The 20,675-nt window shown below is 53.0% G+C and overlaps 1 protein-coding gene across 1 annotated transcript; it reads left to right on the top strand.

Annotated features, from left to right (window-relative positions):
* Positions 1–11,627: 11,627 nt before the first annotated feature.
* LOC102934583 (dnaJ homolog subfamily B member 2) lies at positions 11,628–20,453 on the top strand. The gene is made up of 7 exons (XM_027830858.3): positions 11,628–11,727; positions 14,915–15,172; positions 15,479–15,588; positions 16,290–16,343; positions 16,819–16,926; positions 17,765–17,867; positions 18,802–20,453. The coding sequence occupies exons 2-7, from the start codon at positions 15,099–15,101 to the stop codon at positions 18,812–18,814; spliced, it is 462 nt and encodes a 153-aa protein (XP_027686659.1). The 5' UTR covers positions 11,628–11,727; positions 14,915–15,098; the 3' UTR covers positions 18,815–20,453.
* The last annotated feature ends 222 nt before the right edge of the window (positions 20,454–20,675 follow it).

Raw genomic sequence — 20,675 nt, 5'->3', positions numbered from 1 at the left:
AAATCAGCAGAGCCCTACTGAAATCAAGGGGGGGTACGACAGCTTACAGCTGGAGAGGATCTAGGCTACCGGAGTCTGTTCTCTCTGGGGCTTGCAGGCTGGCTGATATGTCTCCTTAACTGTTCTGTGTCCCATGCTCCTTAGGGCCAGGTATCTACAGCATGCATCTGCTGCCATTCTGCATGGAGCTGGCCAGCCACAGGAATGGCCATGACCACTACTAACCACAGGCCTGCAGACTTTGGCTGCATCTCCAGAGACACGCCCCAATTCCTGGCCGCTTCTCCTCCCCAGCTGCCTGGCTGGCCCCTGTACAGGACGGACGGTCACCATGGGGGAGTACTACAAACTGCTGGAACTTCCCCAGGACGCCTCTGACGAGGACATCAAAAAGGCGTAAGTCCCCCTTCCTTGGCGCTTCCCTTTCCCCATGCACCCCGATGGCATGGTTCCTGCTGCCTCCCTCTGCGATTGCCAGCATTCTCTACCTGGGGCTGCTGGCCAGCCCTGGGGAACTGGAGGTCTCTCCTGCTCTCTCTGCTCTGAGAGCACCTCATGGGCTCTCAGCTGTGACAGACACCGGAGAGGGGTTCCTGGGGTAGGACAGCTCCACTGGTAAATGGGGTGTGAGTCCAGCTAGTGACCATTTGAACATCCCTGGGACAGGGGCATTGAGATGTGTTTAAAGGAGTCAGCTCTGAAAGGTGAGCATTCCTTACTGAGATGGGTGTGGGTCACAGGGCTGGAGAAGGGCAGAGGTCAGCTGGGGTGCCAGAGCTGGCCTTGCAAAATCCAGGGTAGGAGGAGGGGAGGAGGTGGTAAGAATCCCATAGGTGCTGGGAGACAAGGGCAGCTAACGGGAATTCTTCTACTTGCTGGGTTTCCCGCAGCAGGAGTCGGTACCTATGGCGGGGCTCTGAGGGGCTGCCTAGCATAGGAGGATGCACAGCACCTAACAAACTGGGCATGGCCAGGTGTGACTGACTGTCTCTCTGGGCTCTGTGCAGGTTCAGGAAGGCAGCAATGAGATGGCACCCGGATAAAAACCCAGAGACCGAGCAGTACGCTGAGCGGAAGTTCAAAGAAATAACAGAGGCGTATGAAGTGCTGTCAGACAGTAAGGGGCCCGCCCGTCCCCTTCTCCAGCCATCCACCCTCGCTCGGCTCATTTCGGGTCCTTGATGTTCCCACTCTCCTCACTGCACTTGTGTTGCGCTCCTTGTGGATGCTGAGGCAGTGACTTCTGCCGCACACGCTCGGTGTCTGTCTCCCTCCTCTGGTTGCAGGCTCATATCTAAATTATGTTGTCATGGGATAAGAGGGAAGATCCTTTCATGGGTTGAGAACTGGTTACAGGGAACAAAGGGTAGGAATAAATGGTAAATTTTCAGAATGGAGAGGGGTAACTAGTGCTGTTCCCCAAGGGTCAGTCCTAGGACCAATCCCATTCAACCTATTCATAAATGATCTGGAGAAAGGGGTAAACAGTGAGGTGGCAAAGTTTGCAGATGATACTAAACTGCTCAAGATAGTTAAGACCAAAGCAGACTGTGAAGAACTTCAAAAAGATCTCACCAAACTAAGATATAGGGCAACAAAATGGCAAATGAAATGTAATGTGGATAAATGTCAAGTAATGCACATTGGAAAAAATAACCCCAACGATACAGACAACACGATGGGGGCTAATTTAGCTACAACTAATCAGGAGAAAGATCTTGGCATCATCGTGGATAGTTCTCTGAAGATGTCCACGCAGTGTGCAGCGGCAGTCAAAAAAGGAAACAGGATGTTAGGAATCATTAAAAAAGGGATAGAGAATAAGACGGAGAATATCTTATTGCCCTTATATAAATCCATGAATACTGCGTACAGATGTGGTCCCCTCATCTCAGAAAAGCTATGCTGGCATTAGAAAAGGTTCAGAGAAGGGCAACTAAAATGATGAGGGGTTTGGAACGGGTCCCATAGGAGGAGAGATTAAAGAGGCTAGGACTTTTCAGCTTGGAAAAGAGGAGACTAAGGGGGGACAGAGGTCTATAAACTCATGAGTGGTGTGGAGAAAGTGAATAAGGAAAAGTTATTTACTTGTTCCCTTAATATAAGAACTAGGGGCCACCAAATGAAATTAATGGGCAGCAGGTTTAAAACAAATAAAACGAAGTTCCTCTTCACGCAGTGCACAGACAACTTGTGGAACTCCTTGCTGGAGGAGGTTATGAAGGCTAGGACTATAGGAGGGTTTAAAAGAGAACTGGATAAATTCGTGGAGGTTAAGTCCATTCATGGCTATTAGCCAGGATGGGTAAGGAATGGTGTCCCTAGCCTCTGTTTGTCAGAGGGTGGAGATGGACGGCAGGAGAGAGATCACTAGATCATTACCTGTTAGGTTCACTCCCTCTGGGGCACCTGGCATTGGCCGCTGTTGGCAGACAGGATACTGGGCTGGATGGACCTTTGGTCTGACCCAGTATGGCCGTTCTTATGTTGCTGTAGCCATGCTGGTCCCAGGGTATTAGAGAGGCAAGGTGAGGGAGGTAACATCTGTTACTGAACCAACTTCTGTCGGTGAGAGAGAAGCTTTCGAGCTCCACAGAGCTCTTCTTCCAGTCCCTGTCTCTTTCACCAACAGAAGTTGGCCCAATAAGATATTATCTCACCCACCTTGTCTCTCTGCCTCCTCTGGGGCACCCCAGTGCTCCACACAGTTCCCTGGGGACACTTCTTGGAGCCGGGGGTGCTACCCTCTCTGGCCCCATCATTCCAGGCTCTCCCTTCCCCATACAGCGCAGGCCCCAGAGATGAACGTTACCCTGCAGTTGTGCTATGGGGCATCCTTCTGCCAGGCCCAATCCCTGCCTGTCTGATGCCGTTGCCTCCGGCACAGAAGCCAGAGACCCGTCTCATACTGGAATCCTGCATGATAGCACCTCTGCACATGGCGCAGCCCTGGCACCATTCACCCAGTGGCCGTTTACGTTAGATATTTCCATGGCGTCTAGCGCAGCGGTAGCAAAGTGCCTCCCAGAGGTGGGCAGGGAGCATCGGCGTAGGCGCTGGCCCAGGCCAGCCTGTGACAGTCCCATGTCTGTCCCTCCCCATTTGCGGGCAGGCTCCCTCTGGCTCAGTACTGGGGTGGGGGCGGTCAGCCTGGTGAAAGGGCCGCTGTGTCTGCAATGAGACCTGGACTCGGCTGAAGATGGGCTGGGTGACCTCTCGCTCCTTCTCCTTTCCAGAGAGCAAGCGCGATCTCTACGACCGCTACGGCAAGGACGGGCTCACGGGGACAGGTGAGTGACCCACCCTGACCCTGCCCTCAGCTACATCTGCCCAACCCTCTGGCTTCACTGAGGCCAGAATTTGTCCCTGCGGTTGGAACTTTGCTCCCAATTCTGCTGGTGACGCACGAACCAGAATTGACCCTGGCTCATTCTCCGCGGGCTGGGCTGGCTCTGCAGGGCTAGCAGGAGCCCAGGGCACAGAATGTTTGCTTCTGTCCGCCTGCGAATATCCACAGGGAGCCCATTGGTCGAGGGAGGAGGGGCCACGTTTCCACAGCCACGTTCCAGATCAGCATCGCACTCAGGGCCTTTCCTCTTGGCCCCAGAGCTCTGCAGTGGGGAGAGACGGGATCCAGCCTTAGCGGCTCCAAGCAGGGTGTCCTGTTTGCTTCCTGTTCTCGTTCCTTTTGAGGACCCTTGTGAGGGCCGGCTTCAGGGCCTGGGCGCCGTGTTTGCCATTTCCTGTCTCTGCCTTTCCCCAGAAGAGCCTGGGGGATCGAAGGCTGAAAATGGAGCCCCTGGATTTACTTTCAACTTTGCCATCATCCGTGACATCCTCAGAGAGTTCTTTGGGGGACGAGATCCTTTCTATGGTGAGTTTTAACCCCACTCAAGTCTCTCGGGTAGAGCTGAGGGCAATTTTTGGATGGAAAAGTTTTCCTGATGAAAAATGAGATTTTGTCGAAAATGAAATTTTTGGTCAGAAAAGGCCATTTTCTATTAAATTATTCAAGGGAAAATTTCAAGATGAAATAAATATTTTCATTCCATTTTGTTTGGAATTGAAATTTTTCCTTTGTTTCACATAAACCAAAATATTTTTAAATTTCTGGGTTTTGTTTCTTTCCTGTTCCCCACTGAACGAAAGGGAAGGAATGATGATGAGGGTTTTCCCCCACTTTTTTCTTTTTGCACTCTAACTTTTTGAAAGTTGAGAAAGTTTTAAAAAGTGACAAAGCGGTAAAAGAATGAGATGCTGGAAGTCTGCCACAGTGACACTTCCAATGTTGGAAAAGTTTTGAAAAGTTACAGAGAGGTAAAAGGAAAAGAAAAAAGAAGATAAAATTGCCAAGAAAGCCCTGGGCTGGATTCATTTTACTGACCTGGTGGCAAAAAGGTAACATGGGGAAGACCGAGGGGGGAGGGGGGAAGAGGAAACGGGACGACAAAAAATAAAAAATAAAAAAAATCATGAAAATTTTATAAAGAAACCAAAAAATTCACCCCTCTATAAGAGTTTCAGGCCAGAAGGGACCATTGTGATGGTCTAGTTTGACCTCCTGCATAGCACACACCAGAAAATCTCACCCAGTACTTTCTCTATCAAGCCCGTAACTCCCACTGGAGCCATCGCATCTCATTTACAAAATATCCAGTGATGACTTAAAAATGGCAAGTGATGGAAAATCCACCCCAGCCCCAGGCAAGTTCTGCAAATGGTTAATTAGCTCTCTGTCTTGTCTGAATTTGCCGTGCTTCAGGTTCCAGCCCCTGAATCTCCTTATGCCTTTTTCTGCTTCCCTAAAGAGCCAGCTTGTGTCAGAAATCTCCTCCCCAGCAAGATTCTTACAGTCTGGGATCAAACCACCTCTTAACCTTCTCTTTACCAAACAAAGCACCGTGAGCGGCTTTCGTCTCTCACTAGAAGTCAGGTTTTCCAGACCACTAATCATTTTTCTGTCTTCTGAACCCTTTAAAATTTTAACATCATCTTTGAAGTGTGGCCACTAGCAATGGACACAGACCCAGTCCTACAGTAACAGTCTTACCAAGGCTGTATACAGAAGTAATACGTCTTCCCTACCTCGGTTAGATATTCCTCTGCTTATACATCCAAGGATCGCGTTACCCCTCGTAGCTACAGTATCACCCTGGGAGTTCCTGTCCAATTTGTTATCCCCCAGGACCTTAAAGCCTTTTCAGTCACTGCATTCCAGGAGACAGCCCCCCATCTAGTAAGTGTGACCTACGGTCTTTGTTCCTGGATGTGTGACCTTGCTAAGAGGGGCCATCACTCATTTTAAAGCTCGGAGGTAGTCTACACTACACGGGTCCTGCTGATACAGCTATCCCGGTACAGCCATCCTGGCAGATAGTGTAGACACGGTTTATGCCGACAGAAGAGGTTTTTCTGTCACTACAATAACAACATTGCTGGCGATGCCAACAGAAGCCCTCTTCTGTTGGCAGAGCTGCGTCTACTCTGGGTTTTTGGCAGCAGAGCGATGTCGGATGGGGGGTGTGGTTTTTTCAAACCCCAACCAGCATATGAGGCCAAAGCTTTTTAGTGTAGCCCTGACCTCGGTTAAATCATCCCATCTCACAGCAACACAGAGGAGCAGCCTGTGCAGGAACCAGGAGCCACATTTGAGGTGGGCAGCCTGGCCCAATGGATACAGGAAAGGCCTGCTGCTCAGGTGACCTGAATTTTATTCCTGCCTCGCTGTAACCTTGGGCCAGCCGCTTCCCAGCTCTATGCTGCAATGTCCTCACCAGTGAAGCAGGGACGCTGACACCACCCTTCCTCTGTACTGTTCTATACCTGGCTGCACTGGACAGTGGCTTTAGTGGGCTTTGATCTCGGCTGATTCTCCTGTTAAAATCCTGATGCTTTGCTTAGTTGGGGAACTGAAAGGACAAAGGCAGGGAACATTGTTCACACCGTCTGTCTGTTACCCGGTTCCTGTCACTGCAGTCCCGGAGCACCTCCCACTCTTCCCTGTATTTATCCTCACAACCGCTGTGCAGCAGCACCGCTGTTCTCCGCCTTGCGCAGGGGAGTGACTTGCCCCAGGGAGTCTGAGGAAAAGAGGAGACTTGAACCAGGCGTCTGCAGTCTCAGGTCAGGGCCCAGCCCCTTAATAACAACCTATTCTATTGTATTCAGTGAACACATGGGCAGCCCATGTAAGAGGCTGGGGGAAGCTAAGCCTCTGCCCAAAAGGCTGGTCATGCAGGAGGGCAAATGCCAAGGATGTGGCGTGGGTCACCTCCCTTTGGAGGCCTGCTGGCCCGCTGCCTTTGGAGTGAATCTCCCTAGAACTGTGGGGAGGGAACCAGCACCCAGACTGTGGCCCCACCTGCACACCACTCTGAGGCTGTCACTGCTCCGCCTCTCCCCCCACGGGCCATCCGCCCAGCGCAGAGCAGAATGAGTAGTGTATGGTGGTCCCTCAGGGGAAGAGGCGGAGAGGAGCAAGCGATGGATCGGGGGCCTCGGGGTGGGTCGGGGGTGGGAGACAGACCGGAGGGGGCAGGGAGACTCAGGAGAGGGGGCGGAGTGGGGGTGGGAAGAGGCAGAGCGAGCGTGGGGCCTCGGGGGAAGAAGGGCCTGAATCCATAGGCAGTGCATGAGTCTTCTGTTAGGGGAGGCTTACACACAAGTGTTGGAAGCTCCCTAGAAGTGTGGGGGGGCCCACGGGCGCCTGGACTATGGCCCCGCCCCCGAGGCCCTGTCCCCTCTTTGCCTCTTCCCCCGAGGTCTGCTCTTGACCAGCATCCCTTGTACCATCCTCTACAGCTAGCCCGCGAATGGAATAAGGGCCTTTAGGTCAACCAAGGTCTTTAGTGCTGAGTGAAGGCCCAGCTGCCGGTGAGCCTGGGCCTCAGTTACCGTCCTAGGTGATGTCCCGGTGCGGGATTGGAGTTTAAAGCTGGGCCTCCAGTTACGGGCCCAAGGACTCTTCTCAGGGCAGCGCTGGGAGGGTCCACAAATGCTGACGAGGGTCAATTCTTAACGGTTGAGGAGACAAACAGCAGAGCAGCAACAGGGAACAACTCTCATGCTGGGCCTAGCAAGGTGCATTCTGGGTGTAACAAGTCTGATTTCTTGCAGGTGTGACGGGTGCTGAGAGGAGCAACAGAGAAGCAGCAAGGAGTGAATCACACCCTGGATACGAGTCGCAGGAAGCATGCAATGAGTTGAATGGGGGATATGAGTTTTATGATGGGTGGAACAAGTCGCATGAGGGATATGAGCCGCATGGCGCATGGAATGAGTCACATTATGAGTTTGAGTCTGCTCCTGGATGCAAGTTGCATGAGGAGTATGTGTTGTACGATGAGTGGAACAATACACCAGACAGACAGGAGAGGACTCCTGGATATGAGTTGCATGAGGCGTATACGTCATACGATGGATGGAACAATACACCAGACAGACAGGAGAGGACTCCTGGATACGAGTTGCATGAGGCGTATGCGTCGTACGGTGGATGGAACGATACACCAGACAGACAGGAGACGACTCCTGGATACGAGATGCATGAGGCGTCTGCGTCGTACGGTGGATGGAGCAGGCCACAAGACAGAGACAAGTCAGCTGCGGTATATGAGCTGCATGCTGGATGGAGCAGGGGACAAGACAGACCTGAGGCAGCTCCTGGATACAGGTCACATGAGGAGTGTGCGTTGTATGATGGATGGAGCAGGGCCCAAGACAGACCTGACTCAGCTCCTGTGTACGAGCTGCATGCTGGATGGAACAAGTTGCAAGCTGGATGCAACGAAGCAGCTGCTGGATGGAAGGAGTCGGCTGCTGGCTATGCCCCAGCTCCCAGATACACATCACCTTATGAGTGGAACAGGTCAGCGGCCAGCTGCACCAAGGTGGCTGACAGGAGCAATGAGCTGGCTGCTGAGTGGAACAAGCCAATTGCGGATGGGAAGAATCGACCACCAACTGAAATGAGGCTGCTCCCAGGTGGAAGGAGGCTACTCCTGGGTGGAACAAAGAAGAGGCAGTCAGATGGAATGGACAAGCTCCTGGGTGGAATGAAGAAGCTCCTGGATGGAACCAAGAAGCTCTTGTGCAGACGGAACGAGCTCCAAGGAGGAACAAGTCCAGTCCCACCAGGAGAATCACAGCTGTTCTCTAAAGGAGCTAGTCGGCTGCTCCCGGATATAACCCGCTGGCCGCAGGCTGAAATGAATCAGTTACGAGGAAGAACAAGTCAGGTATTGCATGCAACCAGTCCGCTCCCAGATGTCAGCGGTCAACTGCAGGATGAAATGAGTCCACTCACAGATACAGCCAATCCACTTCTGAGTGCAAGAAGCAGCCTGCTACATGGAACAAGTCGGTGCCCAAACGTAATCAGTCGGCCCCAGGGGGGAATAAGTCGCCTCCCAGACATAACCAGTCATCTCCTAGGCAGAACGAGCAGATTCCCAGTCAGAAGCCACCTTGGTGTCCAATCCTCTGATTCCAGCCGTTCCCATGACTCCTTTATCACCAGGCTGGCGAGAATGCTGTGAACGCCAGGATCCATTGGGAGGGAGGTTTCCAGAGGCTGCTGGCAGAGCAGGCAAGGGGCTGTTCAGTAAAGACTGGGACCAGAGCTCTCAGCATCAGCGTCTTTATTATTCACTGAGAAGCCAGCTAAACAGGACCTGCTTAGTCAGGGATGGGAGCACTGCTTTGAGGGCCCGGGGCCTTGCAGCCAATTGTATTTGGGGCTGCAGGGAGCTCCGGATCTCAACATTGCTGCTGTTGCATTGAGTCCTGCTTGTTGCTCACACACTAAGGTGCTGGGGCCCTCTAAGAGCCCAGAGAGTGCCTGGCTCTCCCCGGTGCCGTCAGGAGGTTACAGCCCCTGACTGCTGTGGCTCGGTGCTCTTGCTTTGTCTCTCTTTGAGGGTGTGCCCAGGGCATGGAGATGCCCAGGGAAAGAGGGAGCTTCTGCACAATGCAGCAGGGGAATGAGGGAGGGAAATTTGGCCTAGCTGGGCTGCGGGGGGAGAAAAGTGGGCACAAACCCCATGCCAAAGGCAGCTATGACCTGAATGCCAAGTTAGATTGTGTAAGCATCTGTCTGGTGACAGTCTCTGGGATACTCTGCAGGAGACCGTTGGACTGGAGAGCACTGGATGGGATGGGAGGGCTGAGGGTTTTTTCTCTCCTCCTCATGCCCAGACTGGCTTCTAAATCCAAGGAGGGCAAGAACTAAAGCCCGAAATGACCAAGGAGATGAAGCGTTTTCTGTGGATCAGCCTGATGTGTTTGTGCTCTTTGTACTAGGACCGAGTCCCTCTTTGTTTATTGTCTGTCCCCAAAACCCAATTTGGGGTGTATGGAAAACACACTTTCCTTGTTTAGGCTTAGAACTTAGCTGAGGTTTGGTTGTATACTTACCAAGGGTTGTGCTGAATTCTCCATCACGGACAAGTTTTAAATCAAGATTGGATGGGTTTCTAAAAGCTCTGCTCCAGGACTGATGGTGCGGCCTGTATTCTACAGCAGGTCAGATGAGATGATCACAGTGGCCCTTCAGGCCTTAGACTCTACGAACCCCATCCCTTATGCACTCTAACATCCTGTTTGCTTTTTTGACCACAGCTGCACATTGAGCAGAGGTTTACACTGAGCTTCTGCAATGACACCCAGATCCTTTTCTTGGGCTGGTCCAGTTAATTCAGACCCCCGTAAGGGGTGTGAGTCGTTTACTTTTCCCTCCATAATGTGGATTACTTTGCATTTCTAAACATTGAATTTCATCTGCAGTCATCTCTCCCATTCACCCAACCTGTTCAGATCTCTCTCAAGTTCCCCACAGTTCTCTGTGGTCCTAACAAACCGAAACAATTTTGTGTCAACTGGGCATTTTTCTACCTCACTACTCTCCCACTTTCCAGGTCATTAATACATAAATGAAACAACATGGGACGAAGTACAGCGCCTTATGGCCCTGCTGTTAACCTTTAGCCATGATGAAAATTGACCATTGAACCCTACTCTTTGCTTTCGGTCTCCTAGCCAGTTTTTGGGCCGTAACTGTGCTTTGCCTCTCACCCCATGACAACTTTGCTTTTTAGCAGCCTCTTGTGTGGGGTGTTGTCAAAGGCCTTTTGAAATACAAATAAATGATGTCAACTGGTCTCCTTTAGCTGTTACTTCATTGGTATGTTTAAAGAATTCTAAGGGACTAGTGAGACATGACTTTCCTTTGCAGAAACTGTGCCAGGAACAGATATGTCTTACAGGTCTAGAATTCTCCAGATCGCCCTTACAGAGTTTGTTAAACATAGGCCCAATATTTGCTACCATCTACAACAGTGACAGAATAGAAGGAGAGGTGTCATATTTTTGCTAGGAGCCCAGCCACTTCGTACTTAAGCTCCTTCAGAATTCTTGGCTGGACCGGGTGGCCTCATGACTAATTACACTGTAAATGGCCAGTTCACTTCAGCATCTCTGCTCTGACACCTCCATCTCCCAAAGTCGTTGGTGCCTCTTTCTCTCTCTCTCTCTCATACACACACATTCTGCTCCTCTCTTCCCTGTTCTGGAATCCTGGTTGCTTCCCCCTGCCCCCACCTCTCTTTTTCAGCATCTGTTTCACTCCAGACCACTGTCTCCTCCTCCTCCCTCTAACCTCTTCCTCCCTCATTTCCCCCAGGTTCTTTTCTACACCCCACCCCTTGCAGCCACCCACCCACCCACCTGCTGGATCATCTGCTCGCTGCTTTCACTCCATCCCTTCTCTTCCATTTCTCCCTGTCTGTCTCACTCTGTGTCACTCAGCCAGTGGGACTAACTCAAAGGGAGCCTGTCCCAAAATGGGCCCTGCTCCAAACCACCACGATCTTGGGAGGAACGGTGGCTGGAATCCAAGCAGCTTTTCAAAAAACCCACTGAGAGGTTACACAAACTAGCCCGCCCTGTTTTAGGAGCCACAGAGGAGGAACTTCTACGTCCCAAAGCCCTATCAGTGCCATGTGTGCGGGTGTCTGGCAGTGCTCAGCTGGGACTCCGGTAGCGCGAGCGTCAGCACAGACAGCCGGCTGGGATTCCAGCCATGTGAGCTACACAGCGCTCGGGACCCAATGCAGTTGGGGCCCGGGAAACACCTGAAGTGCGAGGGCATATGTGCTCAGTGCAGTGATCTCCAGAGGCAGGCACACACAGGCAGAAGCTCTGTTATTTCACAGAACACCCTGTGTGTGGATGGGGCGAATGTTAACAGAGCTGTAGAGGATGTTCTGTATCTATCAGGCCACAGAACGAGGTGACTCAGTCCTGGGGATCCTGTGTCACCCTAAGGGGGAGAGAGAAGAGTGTGGGCTGCTCTGCAGCAAGGTATGACTCCTAAAAATGCTAATATGTATCAGCAGTGAAAGAGTTAATAGTGGGGGGGGGTGCACTGCAGGTGACAGGAAGGACTGTCAAACAAAGGGTTAAACCGTCACAGCATCTTGCCCACTTGTTGCCTGTGGTGGATTATTGTAACCTCCTGAATGAAAGTGCGAAGCCCTGACATCACAATCAGACCGAGCTTTCCATTGGCTGCAGCAGTTGTTAATCAGCAGTGGAGGAATATGAGGGGCTGCTAGTGGGCTCCTGCCCCGCCCCACCTCCCCAGAGCAGCCACAGGTGTGCAGTGAAATCAGAGAGGCGGGACTCTTGAGACCAGGATGCAGCTGGGATCTTCTCTCCTGCAGCAGTAAGGTATGGCCGGAGCTGTGTTCAAGCGGTAAAGCCCCAGGGGAGCTGCTGAGCAGGGGAGAGGCTCTGGGCAGTGGGGTGAGCTGGGCAGAGGTGCCAAGGATGGGGAAGCAAAAAGAAGGGGGGATGGCGAAGGAGCAGAGGTGGCGACTGGAGAGCCCACGATGCAACTCATAGAATCATAGAATATCAGGGCTGGAAGGGACCTCAGGAGATCATCTAGTCCAACCCCCTGCTCAAAGCAGGACCAATCCCCAACTAAATCATCCCAGCCAGGGCTTTGTCAAGCCTGACCTTAAAAACTTCTAAGGAAGGAGAACTGGACCAACTGGACCAGAGCTGCAGACAGAAAAAAACGGAGAAGGAAGAAGCCAGAGTGTCAAGTGAGAGTCTCCTGAGCATGGGCCTAATAACTTAATAAAGATCATTCTCCTAGCCCAGAGGTTCTCAGACTGTGGTCTGCGGACTACCAGTGGTCTGCGAGCTCCATTCAGGTGGTCCGTGGATAGTTCCCTCTAAGGTGCACACCTGGGCGGCTGCACACGAGAGAATGAAGGGCCACCCACCTAATTAGTGGAGCCGCGCAGGCGTGGCTCCACTAATTAGGTGCCTGGATCCTGGAGAAGATGCATGTGTAAGGTGAGATGGTGGCCTTGGGGGGAATAGGGGGTAGGTAGGAGGGGGCCGTGGGGTGAGAAGAGGGGGTGGGGGAATTTGGGATGTGCAGGGCTGCGGCGACCAGAGAAAGAGGCGACTTTCTCCAGCTTCAGGGCTGCAGCTGTCAGGAAGAGACCCCCCTCCTTTCCTGCCCCAACTCTGTGGCTGCTGTGGCAGGGGAGAGACCCCCCTCCTTCCCAGGCCCAGCTTGGGGGTGCTGTGGTGGGGGAGAGAGGGAGAGACCCCCCTCCTTCCCAGGCCCAGCTCGGGGGCTGCTGTGGTAGGGGGAGAGAGGAGAGACCCCCCTCCTTCCCAGCCCCAGCTCGGGGGCTGCTGTGGTGGGGGAGAGATGGCACATCCATCACATTAGAAAGGTAAGACTACTGATATTAAAATACGAGCATGCTTTTATTTGTTGGACAAAAAAACGTTAATTATCATTAAGGTTTTTTTATATAGTTTTACAATAGTTAGCTAATGGTACAAATGACATTTGGAAAGATCATAGAGTGGTCCCCCGAGACCCCCAGCAATTTTCAAGTGGTCTGCGAAAAGAAAAGTTTGAGAACCAATGTCCTAGCCCATGGCTTTGCCCATGTCACCCCTCTCTTTGCCTCCATTCACTGGCTCCTCCTTCTCTACTGCATGAAACATAACCTACCTGTTTCAGAGTAGCAGCCGTGTTAGTCTGTATTTGCAAAAAGAACAGGAGGACTTGTGGCACCTTAGAGACTAACCAATTTATTTGAGCATAAGCTTTCCTGAGCTACAGCTCACTTCATCGGATGCATACTGTGGAACTACCTGTCTTCACTTTCACTGCCTTTCATGGCCAGTCCCCACCCCGCCTCTGAGAGAATCACAGGACTGGAAGGGATCTCGAAAGGTCGTCTAGTCCAGTCCCCTGCCTCATGGCAGGACTAAGTATTATCTGTCATAGAATATCAGGGGTGGAAGGGACCTCAGGAGGTCATCTAGTTCAACCCCCTGCTCAAAGCAGGACCAATCCCCAATCAAATCATCCCAGCCAGGGCTTTGTCAAGCCTGACCTTAAAAACTTCTAAGGAAGGAGATTCTACCACCTCCCTAGGTAACGCATTCCAGTGCTTCACCACCCTCCTAGTGAAAAAGTTTTTCCTAATATCCAACCTAAACCTCCCCCACTGCAACTTGAGACCATTACTCCTTGTCCTGTCCTCTTCTACCACTGAGAATAGTCTAGAACCATCCTCTCTGGAACCACCTCTCAGGTAGTTGAAAGCAGCTTTCAAATCCCCCCTCATTCTTCTCTTCTGCAGACTAAACAATCCCAGTTCCCTCAGCCTCTCCTTATAAGTCATGTCTTCCAGCCCCCTAATCATTTTTGTTGCCCTTCGCTGGACTCTCTCCAATATATCCACATCCTTCTTGTAGTGTGGGGCCCAAAACTGGACACAGTACTCCAGATGAGGCCTCACCAATGTCGAATAGAGGGGAACAGTCACGTCCCTCGATCTGCTGGCTATGCCCCTACTTATACATCCCAAAATGCCATTGGCCTTCTTGGCAACAAGGGCACACTGCTGACTCATATCCAGCTTCTCGTCCACTGTAACCCCTAGGTCCTTTTCCGCAGAACTGCTGCCGAGCCATTCGGTCCCTAGTCTGTAGCGGTGCATTGGGTTCTTCCGTCCTAAGTGCAGGACCCTGCACTTATCCTTATTGAACCTCATCAGATTTCTTTTGGCCCAATCCTCCAATTTGTCTAGGTCCCTCTGTATCCTATCCCTCCCCTCCAGTGTATCTACCACTCCTCCCAGTTTAGTATCATCCGCAAATTTGCTGAGAGTGCAATCCACACCATCCTCCAGATCATTTATGAAGATATTGAACAAAACCGGCCCCAGGACCGACCCCTGGGGCACTCCACTTGACACAGGCTGCCAACTAGACGTGGAGCCATTGATCACTACCCGTTGAGCCCGACAATCTAGCCAACTTTCTACCCACCTTATAGTGCATTCATCCAGCCCATACTTCTTTAACTTGCTGACAAGAATACTGTGGGAGACCGTGTCAAAAGCTTTGCTAAAGTCAAGAAACAATACATCCACTGCTTTCCCTTCATCCACAGAACCAGTAATCTCATCATAGAAGGCAATTAGATTAGTTAGGCATGACCTACCCTTGGTGAATCCATGCTGACTGTTCCTGATCACTTTCCTCTCATGTAAGTGCTTCAGGATTGATTCTTTGAGGACCTGCTCCATGATTTTTCCGGGGACTGAGAGAAGGAAAGATGGATTTCTGAACCGTTAGTAGACAAGGAAAGGGGGAGTGGGTCGGACAGACTGACGCATGCCAATAAACAGGGGCTCAGGACAGACCGAACCCAGCGGGAGCATGGGAAAAGAGGGAGAGAGGGTGAGAGCTTGGGTTGAAAGTTCAGGCTCGGTGCTCGATTCAGGCCGCAGCCGGATATTTCTGACAGCGGGGGGCGAACTGCCCCCTCCCTGGGACCTCTAGGCTGATTGTTCTGTTCTGCGCTCCACAGGGCCAGCTCTTCACAGGACGCACCTGTTGCCACTCTGCATGGGAATGCCCAGCTAGACGAAAGGCCATGATCTCCACGGACCACGGCTCAAGCCCAACCATCTTGTGCTGCATCTCCAGAGACGCCCCCCAGTTCCTGGCTGGTTCTGCTGCTCTGCTGGCTGGCTGGCCTCTGCCCAGGATTGATGGTCACCATGGGGGAGTATTACGAAGTGCTGCGCATTCCCTGTGATGCCTCGGACGAGGACATCAAAAAGGCGTAAGTCCTTCCTTGGAGCATCCCCTTCCCCACACATCCCAAGGGCACGGTTCCTCCTGTCTCTGTCCGTGACTGCCAGCACTCTCCCAGCCCCAGGGCCTCCTCCTAACTGAGACAGAAGTGGGGGTCCTGGGTTGAGATCCCTCCTCTGGTCAGTGGGCCTGTTGCTCCTCCTATTGCCGGTCAGTGCAACTGGAGGGCTGTGGCACAGTGGCTGGCACCTGCAGCGGGGTGTAAAGGGTCGTGTAGGGGCCCTGTTGAAGCCAGCATGGGCAGGTGTCACTGACTGTCTCTGGACCTGTGCAGGTACAGGAAGGCGGCGCTGAAATGGCACCCAGATAAGAACCCGGGGAACAAGGAACACGCCGAGCGGAAGTTCAAAGAGATCGCAGAGGCCTACGAAGTGCTGTCAGACAGTAAGGGGACGGCGTCTCCCCAACCCAGCCATCCGCCCTCGCTCAGTGCACTGCGGGTCGATGCTCCCGCGCGTCTCGCTGCACTTGTGTTGTGCTCGTTGTGGCTGCCTGGGCAGCAGCTTCTGACGCACACGCTCCGTGTCTGTGTGTCTGTCCAGGGGCACCAGCTTTGCACAGCTCCCTGGAGACACCTCTTGGAGCGGGTGGGGTGCTACTCTCTCCGGCCCCATCATTCCAGGTTCTCCCTTCCCCTCCAGCACAGGCCCCAGGGAGGAACGTTACCCTGCAGCTGAGCCACAGGGCATCCTTTCGCCAGGGCTTGACCCCTGCCTGTGGTTAGGTGCGGGGTACCCAGGTCCGATGCTGTAGGCCCCTGGCACAGAAGCCAGAGCCCCATCTCATACTGGAATCCTGCAGCATGGTGCACCTGCACCCTGTGATGTGGAGTTAGACAGACACTGGGTGAACGGTGCCAGGGTATGTTAGGGATCTCTGTAGCATCTAGCGCCACGGTATCCACACATCTCCCATAGCTGGGCAGGGACCCTGTGGCAGGTTATGTCTGTTCCTCCTAGGTTCTTTCTCTACGGCGAGGCCCCCTCTGGCTCAGTACTGGGGCGGGGGGTCAGCCTGGTGAAAGGGCCGCTGTGTTTCCAACGAGACGATGGGCTGGGTGACCTCTCGCTCCTTCTCCCTTCCAGAGAGCAAGCGCAACCTCTACGACCGCTACGGCAAGGACGGGCTCACGGGGGCAGGTGAGTGACCCACCCTGACCCTGCCCTCAGCTACATCTGCCCAACCCTCTGGCTTCACTGAGGCCAGAATTTGTCCCTGCGGTTGGAACTTTGCTCCCAATTCTGCTGGTGACGCACGAACCAGAATTAACCCCGGCTCATTCTCCGCGGGCTGGGCTGGCTCTGCAGGGCTAACAGGAGCCCAGGGCACAGAATGTTTGCTTCTGTCCGCCTGCGAATATCCACAGGGGGCCCATTGGCCGAGGGAGGAGGGGCCACGTTTCCACAGCCACGTTCCAGATCAGCATCGCACTCAGGGCCTTTCCTCATGGCCCCAGAGCTCTGCAGTGGGGAGAGACAGGATCCCAGCCTTGGCAGCCCAAAGCAGGGTGTCCTGTTTGCTTCCTGTTCTCGTTCCTTTTGAGGACCCTTGCGAGGGCTGGCAACCAGGGTGCCGCATTTGCCATTTCCTGTCTCTGCCTTTCCCTTTCTGCAGGGCCTGGGGGATCGAGGGCTGAAGATGGAGCCCCTAGATTTATGTTCCACTTTCGCAGCCCCCATGACATCTTCAGAGAGTTCTTTGCGGGACAAGAGCCTTTCTATGGTGAGTGGGAGCCTCAGATTCTGTGGGACCAGCTGGCCCAGGAATGAAGCTGGGGCCTGAGGGAGCAGAAGGGAGGTTCTGATGTGATCAAGCAGGTGCTTCGGTCCTCACAGCTGGGACAGAGCATGGCCTTGGTACTTGGCTAGAGCAGCTGAAGGGAGAAATGAAAGAGGAATTATCCTGAACTCTCCCAGTGGTGAATGGCAGGGCTTTCTCCAGAAACCCAACGGGGTCTCCACATGCTCAGCTCCGAACAGTTCCCACGGCAATCAGCCGGAGGGTCCATTGGGGAGGCGCACATCGGTACAGCTGTGTACGACGGACCCTGCATGTTCTCTGAATCTAGGGCAACGGAACATCCGGAGCCCTGGCTGCCTAGCAGAGGGGCTGTCCTGCCTGGTCGTGGAGTCTCCACAATTCATTGTCATTGTCCACAATGCCCCAGACAGTCCCACAATCGTATCTCGGCCTGTCAGAAACGGGATCCTCTCGCATGGCCAGACATGCTTCTCTTTAGCCAAGGAGTGGGGAGCCAAGAATCACCCCCTATTCCTGTCCATGGGCTTTCTGCCATTCTCCTCTGCAGACCCCCTGGTAGTTGGCCTTGCTCCTTGTCGTCCTGTGTCACCCCGCACCCTCCCCAGCTCTTCTGACTCACAGGGACATTCTCTCTCAGAATCCCAGAAGAACATTTTCCTTTAAATTTCACACCTCCCATATATTTCATTCCCCACTGCCCCTCCCCTCACACTCTAGGCTAAGCGATCCCCGCTGAGCCATTTGGAGCCTGGGACTGGCTGAACGCACCTGACAATGTGTTCACCATCCTGTTTTTCAGGATCCTCTGGACCCTTCAACTCCAGCATCAACGCAGGAAAAGACTTCCGCTTCTTCTCTACCTCGACCAAGTTCATCAATGGCAAACGCATCACAACCAAAAGGTAAGGAGGGGCCACCAGCCGGTGGGAGTTTGGCTAAGCCAGCCTGTCTTACATCAGCACAGGGGGGCAGCCCACTGGGCCAGTAGGAACAACAGGCCATTGTTCAGGTGAGCAGCACGGCCCAGTGGATTCAGCGGGTCAGAAGAACCATGTTCGACTCCTGCTGCACGGGGCAGTTATCAGACTGGGCCATGTGTCTGGAACAGCACCCTAAGGGGTTCAGAAGAGAACAGCTGGGGATTTGGGGGGTGATGCTGAGGGTCTGGAAGTGATATATAGGGGGGGTGAGGTGTTTAGGTTACTCCTAAACAGATGCTTCCCCTTCTTTGGCTCTTGTCTCCTTCCCAGGACTGTGGAGAGCGGGCAGGAGCGGGTGGGATTGAAGAGGATGGGGAGCTGAAATCTGTCCACATTAATGGAGAGAAGCAGAGTCCTCCTGGGCCTGGATGGCGCGAGAGACTGAGAGCAGGGACGGAGCTAAGCTAGTTTCTTGGGGCAGGCACTGGCTCCCTCTGAGCTTACCGGGACCAGCAGCCCTTGGCCAAGTCCCCTGGGCTGCTCCCACCACTGAACAAGTCCCCCAATCCAGCTGCCACTAGCTAGGTCCCCTGGACCTGTCTGCTCTTGACCAGCACGCCTTGTACCATCCTCTACGGCTAGCCCGTGAGTGGAATAAGGGCCTGAAGGTCAACCAAGGTCTTTAGTGCTGAGTGAAGGCCCAGCTGCTGGGTGAGGCTGGGCCTCTGATACTGTCCTAGGTGATGTCCCAGTGGGAGATGGGAGTTTAAAGCTGGGCGTCCAGTTACTGGCCCAAGGACTCTCTTCATGGGAGGGTGGTGGGAGGGGCTGAGCCCAGGCTCATGGCTGCTGCTCTATAGCTGGAGAGGTGCCCAAGTTTTCTTCTACGAATGCTGATGAGGGAAATTTCTTGCAGATGTGGCTGTTGACGAGACAAGCAGCAGAGCAGCAGCAGGGAACGAATCTCATGCTGGGCCTACCAAGGTGCATTCTGGACGTAATAAGATGCATGCCAGATACAAGTCAGCTCCTGGATCTGAGTCACCAGTGGGGAGGCAAGAGTCCCACATGGAAAAGAAAGAGTCCCATGCTAGGACTGAGTTGAATCTCAGCTCCGAGCCGCAGGCTGGTAGGAATTAGTTGTATGCTAGGAGAAGAGAGGCCCAGGCTGGGGGAAGGACGCATGCCTGCAGGAGCAAGACGCAATGAAGCGGCTGCAGAGTGGAAGGAATCAGCTTCCAGGTAGGAGCTGGCTCCTGGCTGGAATGAGCTAGCTGTGGAGAACAGGACTGCTACGGGTGGGATGCGACTGCTTCTGGATACAAGTCAGCACCCGTGTGGAACTAAGAATGGAGTCAGGTGTCCAGTGGAACAAGTCGGCTCCCTGATGTCACCAGTTGGCCCCAGGACGACACAAGCAGGTTCTCAGGCAGAAGCAATCTCCGGGTCTTGTCCCTTAATCCCAGCTACTTCCAGAATCTCTTTCCCCCAGGCTGGGGAGAACGCTAGGAACAGTGGGATCTGTTGTGAAGGTTTCCAGATGGCACTGGCCAGCAGGCGAGGAGCTGTTCAATACAGATGGGACCAGAGCTCTCTGTCTCCGTCATTCTCTGAAGAGTCAGCCAGTGAGCAGCTGCTTCGACAAGGACAGGAGCAGAGCCGTCTCACGGCCGAGGACCGGTCTGGCCTCTAGAGGTCCAGTATGGTGTGGGCTGTTTGCAGCTCAAGGATCTTCCATTGCTGCTACTCCCATCGCACACAGGAGGACATGGGTCCTGCTAGCTACTCACACACAAAGGTGATGGGGGGCCTATAAGAGCCCAGAGAGAGCGCTGGCTCCCCCCGGTGCTGTCAGGAGGTTACAGCCCCCTGGCTGCTGCGGCTCGGTGCTCTTGGTTTGGCTCTCTTTGAGGGGTGCCCAGGGAAGGGAAAGGGGGGCGCATTCACAAGGCAGCAGGGGTTATTTTGGGAAAAGTACAATTGTGTGAGAACTAGTGTTAGGCAGCTCAGCCCTGAGGCCCTGTATAGAGTGTGGTAACACCCTCCCCTGCTCCCCACAGAATGGCTTTAAGTAGCCACAGGCAGGTGGCTTCTGGCCTGGCAGGCTTTGGGGCTAAAGAGGGCACACACCTTGTGCCAAAGGCAGCTATGACCCCTGAATGCCAAGTTGGCTGGTGTGAGCATTGGTGTTGGGACAATCTCTGAGTTGCTCTGCTGGAAACAGTGGGAGAGATTCCAGAGGACTGGAAAAGGGCAAATCTAATGCCCATTTATAAAAAGGAAAATAAGGACAAACCAGGGAATTACAGACCAGTCAGCTTAACTTCTGAACCGGGAAAGTTAATGGAGCAAATCATTAAGCAAACAATTTGCAAACCTCTAGAAGATAATCAGGTGATAAGTAACAGTCAGCATGGATTTGTCAAAAACATATGGTGTCAAATCAACCTAATATCTTGCTTTGGCAGGGTAACCAGCCTTGTGGATGGGCGGAAACGGTAGACACGGTCTATCTTGACTTTAGTAAGGCTTTTGACACTGTCTCCCATGACCTTCTCATAAACAAACTAGGGAAATGCAACCTAGATAGAGCTACTATAAGGTGGGTGCAAAACTGGTTGGAAAACCGTTCCCATAGAGTAGTTATCAGTGGTTCACAGTCAAGCTTAAAGGGCATCTCGAGTGAGGTCCCACAGGGATCAGTTCTGGGTCCAGTTCTGTTCCCTATCTTCACCAATTATGTAGATAATGGCATACAGAGTACACTGATAAAGTGTGCGGACAATACCA

Source organism: Chelonia mydas, chromosome 11, assembly GCF_015237465.2.
Source record: "Chelonia mydas isolate rCheMyd1 chromosome 11, rCheMyd1.pri.v2, whole genome shotgun sequence".
Classification (NCBI taxonomy): domain Eukaryota; kingdom Metazoa; phylum Chordata; order Testudines; family Cheloniidae; genus Chelonia; species Chelonia mydas.
Note: the sequence above shows the minus strand (reverse complement) of the source record. Positions and strands in the feature narration are given on the sequence as shown.